The sequence below is a fragment of the Anabrus simplex genome, chromosome 1, assembly GCF_040414725.1.
Source record: "Anabrus simplex isolate iqAnaSimp1 chromosome 1, ASM4041472v1, whole genome shotgun sequence".
Classification (NCBI taxonomy): domain Eukaryota; kingdom Metazoa; phylum Arthropoda; class Insecta; order Orthoptera; family Tettigoniidae; genus Anabrus; species Anabrus simplex.
Genome location: NC_090265.1, coordinates 1,063,346,216 through 1,063,362,399, shown reverse-complemented (window position 1 = coordinate 1,063,362,399; position 16,184 = coordinate 1,063,346,216). Strand labels below are relative to the sequence as shown.

At 38.6% G+C, this 16,184-nt stretch overlaps 1 protein-coding gene across 2 annotated transcripts in view; it reads right to left on the bottom strand.

The window, feature by feature from the left end:
- The window catches only part of nAChRbeta2 (nicotinic acetylcholine receptor beta2), a 483,898-nt gene that overhangs the window by 259,621 nt on the left and 208,093 nt on the right, over window positions 1–16,184 (bottom strand). For both annotated transcript variants that reach the window (XM_067149851.2, XM_067149834.2), the window contains exon 10: window positions 11,238–11,350. In XM_067149851.2, coding sequence (XP_067005952.1) covers window positions 11,238–11,350 — 113 coding nt within the window. The remainder of the gene's footprint in view (window positions 1–11,237; window positions 11,351–16,184) is intronic.

Below are 16,184 nucleotides of genomic sequence, written 5' to 3'. Positions count from 1 at the left end.
CGCCTAATTTCGGGTAAGAGACACAAAACTGGTCGCAACGTTGCAACACGTAATTAGTTGATTTACGCACTATAATAATAATAATAATAATAATAATAATAATAATAATAATAATAATAATAATAATAATAATAATAATAATAATAATTGAACCGGGGGTACACCTTCTCCTTCCTGTTAAACAGCGCGCTTTCCATAAGGCCATCTGTGTTGTGGAACTTGAACTATTGTAAAGCAAGGTACTTGGGTTTGCAACTGTTAGATTTCTCTACCATCGGCCTAAGTGTCCCCTCTGGCGGGATTAAGGACAATTAATTCTTAAGGGAAAGTTGATTTTCAGAGGTGGCAGACCTTAAGTTTCCGAAGATAGTTTTGTTCTTGCGTCAAGGTTGTCAACACTTCTAACTCCCTCAAACTTCCGTATCTAGCTACCAATCAGAAATTTTGGGAATATTTTCTCTAGCCAATTAAAATTGGGGTTTTTGTACAGGCATCCAGCCTATCTGTAAAGAGTTCTGGGAACATTCCCTCGAAATGCTATAAAAGGCGGGCGCTTTAAGGCCGTATTGTCATCCTCATCGCTCCGGTTTAGTGAGTGCGGGATGTTATTCGGAGGCAGGGGCCGCAGATCGGCGTTTGTAAGGCCTATCTACTCAAGATAGTGACAGAAATTTCTTAACATGTGATAGCTCCAGGCAGATAGCTCGAGGGGAAGGTTTCAAACTTCTTTTCTTCATGTAAAGTTCTAATTTCATAGTTTAAATGTAGATTTTCGGCAAGTGTGAGAAGTCTGTTCAAATCCCCTCTGGGAAACATATAATGTAGGTGAACAAAGTGTGATTACCCTCTGTTGATTTCCATTCAACTTGGTATGGGGTGACTAAAATTTTCTAAATCTCTAAATTCTTAACAAATTTTTGGCGTTTAATATTTCTTGTTTAGTCACCCCTTCGTAGAATAGGCTTAGCCTCTGCAACTTCGGGCCAAAAGCCCATTTAGAGTTTGATGAGTTTTTCTAGAAGGAGTGCAAGTGTTTTGCCTCATAGCCTTTTGTTCATGGTCGATCATGTTAAATCTTTTTATATTAAGGCCATTTAGAATGGGCACTCATAGCCCCTGTTTATTTTGTAATCGTTTATAGACCAATGTGTAACAAATTGTTGAGTAAAAGTGACTATAATGTTGTGTCAAGAAACTTGTACCTCTGAGAGGCTCAGACTCCTAGGCTATGTAAATTAGTGGAGCAAACATGCTCTTATAAGTAGTGTACCTGATCAGGGCTACAATGTTCATCACCTTGTATATTACCTTGTTGGTAAGTCTCTCTAATTTCATACCTGATTTTGGACTTTGTTGGACATTGTTGTTGTGGGAGCTGACGAGCTCATTTGTTGTTGTTTATTCAGATTTTCTATCTATCAAATTTTGAAGTGAAAAAAGAGAGGAAAGAAATAAAATTTCAAAATTTAGTGCCTCAAAATTTCAAAATTTAGTGCCTCAACTTATGCTCTAGTCATTTCCTTGTCAACCCATTCACCCCGGCACCTTCTTACACCTCTGCATTCCATGATGTTTCCGTAATAATAATAATAATAATAATAATAATAATAATAATAATAATAATAATAATAATAATAATAATAATAATAATAATAATAATAATAATAATAATAATAATAATAATAATAATAATAATAATAATTCTTATTTCCAGCTAAATGCATGCATTTACGACAAGTAGACCGACATGTACAGCCATTTGCTTCTCATTCCAAGTCATGAGCACGGATGACCGCTGCAAATATTTCACTTATTTTCCGACTTAATGGTACTTTATCCAAGACAAGTGCCATACATTGTTTTAGTCCATGAATCGTGGGGAATAATCGTACGCATTGCGGCCATACCCGTTACCTTCCACCCTGTATATGCGAATGTATATGCGAGTATGAAGAGATATGTATTGAGACAAACACCCAGCCCCCGAGCTAGAAGAATGAACGAGACTCGAATAAATTCCTCAAGCCGGGCCGGAATCAAACCCAAGACACTTTGAACCGAGGACCGTGAGGCTGACCGGCCAGCGAAGGAGCCGAACTTCGTCATGCACTCTAGTGGTCAGCCTCTTGGCCTTCGATACTCGGGGCTCGGGTTCGATTCTCACCCGCGTCGAGGGATTTTAGTCTTAAGCGTATAATTCCCTTGGTTCGAGGACTGGGTGTTTGCGCTATCCTGAACTCGTACACCACACCCAACACTATTCTCCATCACAACAAAACGCAGTTTCCTATAAACTGTGGAAGCCGCTCACCCTCTTAGGAGGGTTTGTCCTACAGACAATAAACGCACGTCATTATTATTATTATTATTATTATTATTATTGAAGTAAAGAAAGCTTCACCTTAACGTGACAGCGCATGTCGTAATCATAGCCATCGCTTTCGCCTCGTTTCTCAATCATCACTTTATGATCAAAAAGAAACTCTGCGAACTTGCATCGTAAATAATCATTTTTGTTAACTACCTGTTAAGAAAATGCAGTTTTTTAAATGTCATGATTTTTTCTCTCTCTTTTGAAGGACTGTTTTCATTTTAAGGACATTCGGGAGACCAATTTTAGCATATATTCTTTCTTTGTCGGAAATTATTCAGGTTTGAAAAGGTTAAATGGTACTAGAACTTCAAATTTGCCATCGTGGACTATATTTTAAGTATCATCCCGAAATTCGCTCTGAGATGAGGTGAGTAGATCATGGAAATGGACTTCTAGTTTACCTGGGAATGAAATCGTAACCCACTTCAATCCTTGGTTGCGTTATTGAAGCAGAGTGCATCTGTTTTAGAACCCTTAAACCATTCCTAAATTAGTGACAGAAAATCACGACCAACAGAGTGGTAAAACTGGTTTGCTAACACCTACACTGCCATGTTAAACAGTCCCGGTATTGGAACTTGGCATCTCAGAACAGTGCGTATGAGGAGAGTATGAGCCGAATGTTATTACAGGCAATAGCTAATAACCTCTCATGTTATTGTGGGTCAATAACGTGACTATCCTACTCCACATGTGGCCCCTGCTGTTCATCTCGGCACTGGTATGAAAATAATCTGTAGTGGGGATGAGTTCGCGACTTAGTGCACCTGCGACAGCACTACACGAGGCACGTACTGACGGTAAAACAACAGCTGTAGTGTTAAGAGGCCGTTCAGGATGACGGCCACGAAAGTTCGATAAAGCATACGATAGTAGTAGGAAGCTATTTGCGGTCTAAATGAAGTGAGAGGAACTTGCTTCACACCAATGTACGAGATATCCTGAAGAAGAAATATTCAAGGGCTGTTTCGCAGCAGGGGTCTCTGAAAGACATATGACGTATTATAAAATGTAAATGTCACCCCAAGGACTCAAAGTTTTAGACACGTGACTGGTGAACACGGTTCTTCGGCTGAGAGTCTAGTTACAGTACTATTGCCCACTGTACTACTTCCGAGTGGAGCGCACATCCTTGAGTCAAGGCCTTCTAGTGCTGACAGCCAAAAACGTGGAGTCTTTGGAGGCCCGAGTCGAGAACTACAGCGTAAGAAGATTTAAAAAGGAAGTCCCGCCATTGGTCTCTGAGGTCTGCTACGGGATGGGTTGAGCTGCGCCGATGGAGTTATACCCAAAGTCCGGTGAGCTCTCCCCAATGGTTTAAGTAAAAGATTTTGTTTCAAGCAATGAGATCAGAAAGCGGGCATTCCTTCAAAGAACTACATTTCCCAATGGAGACTGTTCAGACGATACATCTCGTGCTAGAGCTATTATCATGAAAGGAACAACATACAGTAATAGGACATGTATTCAGAAAATGCATTTGTGAACAAGTTCTATGTTTTGTACTTGTGATTTTTTGATAGCTTCGCACATATTACATTCATTAAAAAATATTTATTTATGAATCAAGTTCAATTTTTTTTCTGTTTATTTGTGAATATCATTGAAAACCCTGTACATTAGACTCGTTCAAAACTACATTTGAGAAACAAGCTCTATTATTGTTCCGTTTTTTCTGTTTGTGAATATTCTTAATATATAGGAATGTTTGCATTAATAGAGTTGTTCCTCACTTCACAAGCCTGTGTTCGTGTTATTCATGCCCCCGCCCCCCCCCCAATAATTACCCGAAGTCGGCGCGCCTGGTCCTTATAAGTCACAAAGTAATGTATATTTGAAAGTGATGAGTGTCTGTTCAAAACGTACTATTTCCACTTCAAAATAAAAATTAGTATTTCTTCCATATGCATCGCAGTAATTGAATGCTATCGAACGCCATGAGCAACCCAGACCAAAACACGATGTTTCTTAAAATGTGTTCCATACGACTTTTATTCTACGTTTTATGCTTTTTTTCTCGCAACTTTCTTATGATGGAAATAGTGCCTTTTAAACAGATACTCCTCAAGTGAGGATCAAGAAGATGTTGACGAAAATCGCATTCATGCTTTCGTCTTTCAATCAATCAATCAATCAATCAATCAATCAATCAATCAATCAATCAATCAATCAATCAATCAATCAATAACTCCATCGATCACGTGAGCAAGCAATCGGACGATCAACAATCAATCGATCAATCAATCAATCAATCAATCAATCAATCAATCGATCAATCAATCAATCAATCATTCAATCAATTAATCAATCAATAGGTCAATCAATCATTAAATCAATCAATAACTCCATCGATCACATAAGCAAGCAATCGGTCGATCAACAATCAATCAATCAATCAATCAATCATTAAATCAATCAATCAATAACTCCATCCATCACATAAGCAAGCAATCGGTCGATCAACAATCAATCAATCAATAGGTCAATCAATCATTAAATCAATCAATAACTCCATTGATCACATAAGCAAGCAATCGGTCGATCAACAATCAATCAATCAATGAATAGGTCAATCAATCATTAAATCAATCAATAACTCCATCGATCACATAAGCAAGCAATCGGTCGATCAACAATCAATCAATAGGTCAATCAATCATTAAATCAATCAATAACTCCATCGATCACATAAGCAAGCAATCGGTCGATCAACAATCAATCAATCAATCAATCAATCAATCAATCATACAATCAGTTAATCTCAATTATTCAATGAAAATATGGGTAACTGTGTTGGAAATTTATATTATTGTCCGCATCTTCTTCCTTATTTAAGTAGGTACATCATACGAGTATTTCAGATACACGTGATTTGTATGCGCGAATTACAGTTGTGAACCTGTACCATTCCATTTGTCGTGCCTGCACCATATTCGTATTGGTCGTCTCAAAATTAGGACCTATATTATGAATGATCGTTAATAAATAAACACTCTGTCAACAAGCGATCGGGCGGTACAAGACATAGGCACAGCTGACGAGACAATAAAAGCACAACGCACGTAGCGTGCGCAGAGATGGTCGATAAATTACAGCCTGTTACTTGTCACCGATATTTTTCTGTCACGGATGTATCCGTGACAAAATATCGTTTAAGTTGAGTACTTGGATGACGTTCGCTAGTCTACGTTATCCGCTGTAGCTCAAGGTCTATATCCGTTTTCCATTTACCAGTTACCTACGGCGATATAAAGGTGTTAAATTATACATTTTATCATAGTGTATTTACGAGCACAGTAGAGAGAATACCTGTCTAGCAACTCCATATGTCAATAGCTAGCTCATGTAGCGTGAATCGAACAGATTAGTTCTCAGCTAGCAATGACGCATGTTTGAATACACCATATCTTTTCGAGAAGTACTTGTCCGATTTTCAAACTAATGGCGGTGCTGAATTTGTAATGTTTCTAGATGTAAGGCTATATGGTTCCGTTTAAAAAAAGTGAAGTTATTACCATGATCCCAGAAAATATTAACGCCATGACACAGTACTTTAAGGCCGATTATTATTGGTACCATTACTGAAAGTGAAAACAAAATGTCAATATCTTTAACTGTTCACGAGTTATTTGAGGTGGTCTACTTTTCTGAATAGCCCTGTATATGGTAGGAATCTTTGTATTAAGTTCATACATTTATTTTTTTATTTTTTTATTTTTAAACCTACATTATGTATTGTAAATAATTGGTATCCCGGAGACACGACACGGGTAATCACATTCTGCTTGTTAATTTATTGCGCATCATGTTAACAACCTTTTCCGTATGCATTATTAAAACTATTATAAATGTGAATATTATTTTTCCCCACTTCTAATGTCCCGAATCTTCCGAAAAAACTACCCGACTTTGTCACCATATCAACTAGAAGTATTTCCATACTGCCGCCCGAGACCGAAGTGTGACCGTGACGATAATAATACACTCGTGCTTTCTGTGACTGAGTCACAGATAAAAGTCACAGATATATTTGTGTCACAGATACGCCTGTCACCGAATTCTGAAATATCGGTTAAGCTCATCTCTAAGCGTCCGAATCATTGGCTGAATGGTCAGTGTACTGGCCTTCGGATCAGAGTGTCCCGGGTTCGATTGCCGGCCTGGTCGGGGATTTTAACCTTTATTGGTTAATTCCAGTGGCCCGGAGGCTGGATGCTTGTCCTGTCCCCAACATCCCTGCAACTCACACAGCACACATAACACTATCCTCCACCACAATAGCATGCAGTTACCTACACATGGCAGATGCCACTCGTCCTCATCGGACGGTCTGCCTTACAAGGACTGCACTCAGCTAGAAATAGCCACACGAAATTATTATTATTATTATTATTATTATTATTATTATTATTATTATTATTATTATTATTATTATTATTATTATTATTATTATTATTATTATCTCTAAGTGTGCGAGACTGCAAGTCAGGATATGATGACGTCATCCATCAGCGACGATTGGGAATAAGGTAAACTTTGTATTAGTGCTTTAGTTTAACAGACGACAGTACTAGTAGTAGTAGTAGTAGTAGTAGTAGTAGTAGTAGTAGTAGTAGTAGTTTTAGGAGAGGAGCAATTGGTACTTGTGACATACCTCAGTCGTAATCATTCATGTAAGTAGTCAGTTTCCCTATTGTAGTTGGTTACGAGCGAGCGAGTTAGCCGTGCAGTTAGAGGTGCGCAGCTGTGAGCTAGCATTTCACATCAGGAAAATGTTGGGTGAGTACCTTAATTAAGGCCACGCATGCTTCCTCCCCTTTCCCATCCTCCCGTCGCCGAAAATCTTCGATGTGTTAATGCGACGTTAAAAAAGTAGAAAAAAGTATTGCTATTTTGGAATCGGGTACGCTGGTAAGGAAGAGGTGAGGATGTTTGGAAGAGAGCTCTCCTTATAATAAACTGAAAATTACAAACCAAAAAATCGCATTCCGAACTTGGTACCGTGAATTATTGTGTATTTTAAGGAAATATTTCGAACCCATGAGGTAAATATATTACAGGACCTTCATATACCATCGCCAACGGCCGTAGCCGTGTTGAAACACCGGATCCCGTGAGATCTCCGAAGTTAAGCAACATTGGGCGTGGTCAGGACTTGGATGGGTTGCCACGCGCTGTTGGTGTGTGGTGGGGGGTAAGAGAATGGAGGAGCGGAAAGGAACTGGCCACCCTACCGCACGTAAACTCCGGCTCAGGAACACCTCTGCGGAGGTTCGGACCTGTCTTCGGGCAGAATAACCTTTACCTCATATACCATCGGACTGAGTCACACCAACATGAGATGAGGAGGCCAGACTTCTACTGTCTTAGCTACTCAGTCACAGTCATCAACTCCAAGCAAATGTTCAGAGGGTATCTAACATACAGGCCTAGTTCCTTCCCTTACTCATCCCAGTTCCAGCTAATTACAGATACACGACAGACCAGTACAGATACCTCACTAGCATATATTTTATCAGACAGAATGCATAATAAAGAGGAGGCTGTTGAATAAGATCTTTTTCATTTCCACACCAGGCAAATGTTGGGTTGGGCCTGCACCTTAATTAAGGCCGCGGCCGCTACCTTCCCAATCCTAGCCCTTTCCCGTCTTTCATATATACGACCTAATAAAAACTTCTCAGCTGTCCACGGTCCTAACGTTTACGTTATCTTTCCTTGTTCATCGCAGGTCAGGCTGAAAGTGAACTTGGATCTAAATGTTCTGATAAATGAAACATGGACTATTTGGAGAACAGAATACACAGGATGATTTATGAACGTTTCACAAAGAGAATTACCACGAGTGTCATAAATTTCCGACGTCACAAAAGTCATAATAGAAATGTATCATATTTCATTCTCGTCTGCCTCTTTATTTTTGTCTGAAACAGACTTTTCTTCTAGGGCTCTGCAATTCTTCCTTAAGATTAACATTTACCAGATTAATATATGAACCAAACATAATTCTATCCTCGTAGTTTAATTTTTAATTAAAATCCCAGTTTGTTTTCAAGGATAACCAGCTCTCCAGATCATAAAATTAAAAAACTGATAATCTCAAGTATTCGGAGACAATCCTAATACTATTCAAAAAGCATAGTATAGAACTAACTTTCAACTCGAAAGAAACTCATTTGTATCCAACATTTAAATTCCTCCGGCGTAGCTTGATGTAATGATATCATTTGGAATATTAAGGAACTACCTACCTCAGGCGGTAAAGACATGCTTGATTTACCTAAAATGACGTAGATTCGATTCCCTGTCAGGAAATGAGAAAATTTACAAACGAGATTGACGGAAAGGGACGTGGCACTATGGTTAACTCAGTTCACACACGGAAAATGAGTACCAAGTTAACATCTCGGGACAAGGGTAGTCGGTCATATGTCTAAACATTCAATCCAACTTGGCGCGGACGGCCTACTTAGCCTGTATGGAGGTGACTTTCCTCTTCTCGTTTTTTTTACTCATTCTTTAGATACTTTATACTTTTAATAATAATAATGTTATTTGCTTTACATCCCACTAACTACTTTTACGGTTTTTGGAGACGACGAGGTGCCGGAATTCTGTGGCGCAGGAGTTCTTTTAGGTGCCAGTAAATCTACTGACACGTGGCTGACGAATTTGAGCACCTTCAAATACCACCGGACTGAGCCAGGATCAAACGTGCCAAGTTGGAGTCAGAAGACCAGCGCCTAAACCGCCGAGCCACTCAGCCCGGCTTTATATGTTTACAGAGATAGCTTAATGCACGTGTTTGAGAACGAATCATTTACGGTTAGCTCATCAGCATAAGGAAAATAACACTTTGAAGGCTGTCCACGTCAAAGCGCTAGTTGGAGGATCACGAGATATAACGGAGAAAGTGATGATTGTGATGGTATTTTTAGGGGGAATTTCAACGAAATACGCATCCCCTTTCTGACTCATTGAGGAATGAAGGTCTACAAAGGGAATGGCCATTAAGGACGTAAAAATTAAAGACTCCCTAGACTCGCAAACCTAATACTGTCGGGTCGAAAGATAACAAGACTTGACCAAGGAAGATTGTATTGGAGAAATGAAATTTGAGGATCCTGACGCAAGTATGCGGAAACACAAAAATTTTGATCTTCCAAGATATTGAATTTGTCGACGTTTCGTCAACTATGCAGTAGTCCTTGTCAAGACGTAATGACGCACGTTACGTGGCTTTGTTTACAAATTCAAATTTCGCGCCAAATTTCAAATATCCCGCTAAAATTAAAATCTCCCGCCAAAATTCAAATTTCCCGCGCTATGACGTCAGCAGTCACGTGACTGAGTGATGGCGCCAGTAATTTCTCTCTTGCACGCACACACACACACACACACACACGATGCCATCAAGACTTCCACGGAGAAACCCAGTGCAACCATTTTCTGTTTTCTCGTGGCGAGAAACGGTCGCAAAACTCTACTAATCTGTAGTCCCTCTTCTCTCTTGTTGAAACTAATGTCGTGGTTCATTATCTCCAAAGCTTCTCAGTTGAGATGCGCTTGGTACTGATGGCTGATAGACAGAACCTTGAAACAATTTCCAGACTCAATTAGGGGCTCTTCGAGGGTTGCACGAAATGAAACACGAATGCTGGAACCCCTAATAGCGTAAGAGTATGAAGAGAATTTGTTTTGCTATATACAAAGGTCTGAGAACAGTCCAGTATACTAACTGTGCAAAATATGTCTCATAACCCGAGTAGTGGTATTGCTGGGACCGCGCTGAGAGACACAGGTGATAGAAACGCTGGCCTACTGAGTCTAACTTTGCAGGTTCCTCCTGCCTTAGTCCGGTCCGGTGGTATTTGACGCTGGTGAAATACGTCAGCCATTTAACAATTAACAGAAACTGTAAAATTAGAGTGTATTTGAGCCTTTAAAAGAATATAAACTGATTTAAGAATTCTCATGAAGTAAAGTTGTGTCACCCTTAGGCAATATGATCCATTTAATGGTTAAAAATGTTGTGTAATTACAGTTAAAATTAAAGCATTATAAAGACAAAGAAGCTAAGGAAAATTAACGGTTATTTTTTATTCGTCTTAAAATTTGCTTTATGTCGCACCGACACAGGTAGATATTACAGCGACGATGGGATAGGTAAGGGCTAGGAACGCAAAGGAAGCAACCGTTGCCTTAATTAAGGTACAGGCCCAGCATTTTCCTGGTGTGAAAATATGAAACCACGGAAAACCAAATTCATGGCTGCCAACAGTGGAGTTCAAACCCACTACCGCCCGAATGCAATTTGGTAACTACGAGACTCCAACCACGCCGCCACTCGCTCGGTAAATGAATGGTTATGACCAGCGTAAATTTGTTAATTTTTAATAATTATTTATAATATTTTTTATAATTCTCCTGTAATTTGTCATTCGTTTTCATATGTAAAGATGTATACTAATTTTTTTTTAAAATATTGTACCCTCGGGTCTAAAGGTGCTAATGGGCCATGCATATAACGTTCTTCGTCCTACTGCAAAAGCCTTCAGTAAAGTCTGAGTGACAGAGAATTCACAGACAAAATGTCTTATTTCGTGCAGAATTTTCTGTATCTATGCATTTCCCGTTTGTAGATAAAGATGTGTTCTAACAGCGCCTGATGTCCCATACACACGCGTAAATCGGACACCGTATCTACCAAATAGATTTCACACGTACTAAATATATGTAAGAGTTGATCCTGAAAGTTATGCAACAGAAAAATGATCCTAATACCGTAACCTGTTAAGGGAAGGAATACGAAGAACAGTGGCAGCCATCACCCTAAGTTGAGGAGAACTGTGAAATATACTACCTCGTTATCCTGGTCCGCGTCTTTGATGTGCTGAGCGATGAACCGCACCCCCTGCAGTGCCGAGAGGACGTCTGGGGATAGCTGACGAGGTAGTGTGTTATCCGAGTCCGTCACTGCAACAAGAAGATAAGACGTATTATTCACAAAAATAGATATTATAATAATAATAATAATAATAATAATAATAATAATAATAATAATAATAATAATAATAATAATAATAATAATAATAATTGTACCGGAAGTACACCCGCCCCATGCACTTAAAATAAGCGCCTTTTAAAAGGTCATCTATAACATGAACATTGGAACTCATTTCGGAATAAGTTTGAACATTTATCGACAGAGGTCTCTACTATCAACTTATGCGCGCCCTCCGAGGCGAGGATGAAGAAATCATTTTCAAAGTAATTTTGTGTGTCAAGGGTTCCTAAACTGAATCGTTTATAGATTGTTTTTGGTGTTCTAAGGTTACTAGCACTTCTCTCTCTTCCCGTCGACTTAATATTGTAGCCAATATGGAATTTTGTATATTTAATCCACCAATCAGAAATTTTTTATATTTATTTGGTTGACCAATGGGAATTGTCGGTGTGTCCGGGCTTCAGCCCAGAGAAATCGGAAACATTCCTCTCCGCTATAAAAGCTGGGATCTTTTGGGCTATGTTATCGTTTCGATCGCACCAGTCCAACAGTAGTGTGTGTTAATATAGGAGTCAGGGGACGCCCCACGCCCATCTCCGGACGGCCATCCAGCTCAAGGTAATGGCAAACATCTTGTAATCTTGTAATAGTCTCTGAAAGCTAACTCGAGGGGAAGGTTTCAGAATTATTTCTTAATGTAATCTTGCAATGTAAATTTTCAAACTGGTTTAAGGCCTAAACTTAGGGAATAAAGAGTGGGAAGCCTCTTGTATACCCCTTCAACTTGGTCTTGAGGTGACTAGGATTTCGTAAACTTTAAAATTTTCCTTTTCTTTCCATCACCTCCGTAGTGTAGGCTTAGCCTCTATAACTTAGGGCCATCAGCCCAAATAGGGTTTTAGGTATTTTTCAAGTGTATTTCAAAGGAGTGCAAGAGTTTTGATTTTGATTTCTGGCCGATAACTTTAACCTTTTCTATTTACAATGGCCATGTAGAATGGGCACTTGTTGCCCCTGTTAAAATATTCTTATTCCATTTCCTATTTAATGCAATGTAGACTGTCGAGCGAGTGAGACAGTGGAAACTGTTAGTTACTTAACTAATGTAATAGCTGAATTGTGCTTTTGAAAGGTTGGAATCTTGTAAATATTAGAGAGTAGTCTTCTAGAGAGAAATTTGTATGTGAAATAAAGTCATTCCTTTTTGAATGTACTGTATTTTGGAGCTCAGTCTCCTTGAGGAGTTATAGAAGGGATCTATGGCGCTCTTGTAAAATTTGCAACTTGGGAGCTTCAAGCTCATTTTGTTAAATCGTTGTTGTCTAATTGTTCTAGGAGTTTGTAACGTTGTTTATTAAGCTCACTTTTGTACCTGATTATATGTTATTGCTTGGCAAAGTTTAAAAAATTGAAAAGAAAAAGAAAAAAAGAAAGGCAAGAAATAAAATTCATAATTTTAAAGTTTTTAAGTAAAATTTGATCGTTTTTATATCCACCCATTCATGCCCGCACGTTCTTTCACCCTTGCGTTCCACAGAATCCCCGGAATAATAATAATAATAATAATAATAATAATAATTGTTATTATTATTGTTATTATTATAATTTACGAATAAAACGCTGTCTGTTTTATAGATCTAATTTAGCGAAAGGTAGCCTAATTAGCACACACTCATACACACGCTCACATCACACATGAAATTCTACTTGAGAATTAATGAAAACGGTTCGCTAATTAGTGGATTTTTACAAAAGCCTTTAGTCGTTACAGCAGGTTACCAGTTGGGCTGTCTTTACCCGGAACGACGATTCCTTCGGTAATCTTGATTGCCAGCTCACATTTCATTTGGTTTAGCTCGCTCAGTTACTTCGCACAACAGCTGCACGCACACGGGTTAGAACACACGGTCTGCATGACGACTGTTCCTTCGCTCGACTGCAGAGAAATCCGTCATTCACGCAACCATTTCACGTGGCTACTCCAAACAGTGAACTACTCAGCACGTATTACTCGGAGGGACAATGACACAGCACCACTAAACAACTGCGACCACACTTTAACATTACTTCGTACTCCTCCAATACACTCAGCGACGACAATAACGACGGCACTACTGCTGCTAACTCATTCCAACAACAACTCTGAAGACAGCCACACTACTGCTGTCCAAATCCAGAACATAACGACAACAACAGCACTCCAAATCTTTGATACCGACACACACTGCTGTTCGCGGTGACCCTCCTTTTATATCCCTACTAATGAAGTACTGGAATCTTCGGGCTGCGGCCAGAGAAGGACTATTTCCGTTTAGCGTTCCAGATGGCCCACTGGGAAACCAGACGAAAGCGCAATAGAAGGAGTGGCCGTGGCATGTCCTTAGGCATGCCTCAAGCTCCCAGGCCTCACTCAGTGATCCATTCCAGGAAATACTGAAGGAGGCTTCCAGAGGACTGACGGTCGCCTGAGCGCGTAATAATAATAATAGACTACTACTGCTAATAATAATAACAATTATACATCTTCATTGTAGACCCTTATGCCTTTCAGCGTTCGGTCTGCAAGCTTCTATTAAGTAACTAAGCCCCACCCCCACAACTTTCTACTTAGCTCTGTGGCCACATTTAGCTCAACATCGCTTATCTCCAAATCATCTAAAGCTGAGTCTAATCATCATCGTCTTGGTCTTCCTTTACATCTCTTAACCTCCATGACCGAGCCCATTATTCTTCAAGGTAACATAACTTCCTCCATTTGCCTTACATGACCTCACCAACGAAGCCCGTTTATACATAGAACTTCATTCATAGAGTTTATTCCTAATCTATCCATGTCCACATTCCCAGTACCCTCCTGCCATTGTTTCCAAATGTTTTTACCAGCAATTGTTCTCGCAACTTTCATGCCCCTCACCTAACTTATGAATAATAATAATAATAATAATAATAATAATAATAATAATAATAATAATAATAATAATAATAATAATAATAATAGTAATATTGTCCCTAATTCAGCCTAATGGTCTTGATAAAGAAGCAAACAAAATAAGACCACAAAAATGTAACTAGCTTATAAATTATTAACTAAAAGTATTTACAGCAAAAAATCAGTGTCAATGAAAGCAGACGTTAATCATTATAACACCGCTAAAAACTGAAATGTCTTGATTGTTTGGCCTTAAACAAAGAAAGGAGAAATTTATGAATTAGAAAAGTGGGCAAATCCATAGGATATTATAGGGCATTTGGTGTTAAAATGAAATATTAGATTGCAGCAATTTGCTGTAGCTTAATATGTAGAAAAATGTGTCTAGTTAAATATTCTTTCAATTGAAATAGTTAATTTTCCATCGAATTAATACTATTCCATCGCAAAAATTTGCGGCGTTCCTTAAAGTATTTCTTGAAAACATTAACAGGTTGGTATACCGTACCTGTCATGGATAGGGAAAAAGATTCATTTCATTAAAAATACCTGAAGAGGCCTGGTAAAGTGTGAATGTATTCCAGTGAAATATCTTGGGAGCCACAATTATCAGTGACCTCAACCAAGAGTTCTGAACAACAGGCAACACAAAACAATCAAATAACATTTAATGAAAGGACCCTTTCTAACAATGCTTTTGAGAATATATTGAATATAAAGTTATATTGGCTATAAAATAACATGTAGTTGACGTGCATGTCACACCCGTAACTACTGGTTATCGTACAAGATTAATATTTCAGGTGATTTTTCTTTAAAATTTGTTTTACGTCGCACCGACACAGGTAGGTCTTATAAGAAAGAGCTGGGAGTGGTAATGAAGCGGCCGTATCCTTAATTAAGGTATGACCCTAGCATTTCCCTGATGTGAAATCGAGAAACCACAGAAATCCATCTTCAGGGCTGCCGAAAATGTGGTTCGAATCCATTGTCTCCCGAATGCAAACTCATAGCTGCGCAACCCTAACAATATGGCCAACTCGCTCTGTCAGATGATTTATTCATTGCCGACTAACTGCTACTGATAACGAAACTGGTAAAACCTTGAGTACATGGTCTCTTTCAAGTGGGAAGATTCACTTGTCCTTCTTCTGTCACACCCGTAACAATGTGCAATTCATTTTTACTGTTATTAAATCAGTGGTAGGAAACAGTTTAATCATTTAGGTTATTGAGCAAGTATTGTTTCAAAGTTAGTGAAAATTGAAAGTTATAATTTCTTAACAATTATTACAAATTTTACTGTTGCGAGTGTCACACCCCTAACCATAGATTTGCCAAAAAGAAAAGGAAAGTAATTCAAAAATTATTGCTCCAAAGAAAAATGAAAATAAATAAAGGGAAGGGAATAATAAACAACTTTATATGAAAACTTAAAATCTTTCAGTGAGAATGAGGAAAAAGAGGATTGAATTTTATGGCCATTTGGTCCTCGTGAGTCCAGATAATCTAACAAAGAGAATACTTGATCATTTCGATAAAAAATCCCAAAATACAAAACCGATGGTTTATCAAGAGTTAAACAAGACATGGCTTAGCTGGGTAGCACAAGAAACGAGGCTTTAGATGCAACCATGTTTATAAAAAGGATTAACGAGATTGGCGGTTTCCAGCAGAAAGGGAAGAAGCAAAGAAAATATGTTCTGGACATTGGAAAGAATTAATAAATACTTGAAAGACAGGGAGGCGAACCATTACGTTACTGCATGTGATCTATAGAAAGCTAAGAACGAAGAAGGAATATAAACATCGTCCCTTTAATAGATGTTTAAGAGACAGTGGACTGCTAGGATTTTACTCTGAAAGAGTGTTGT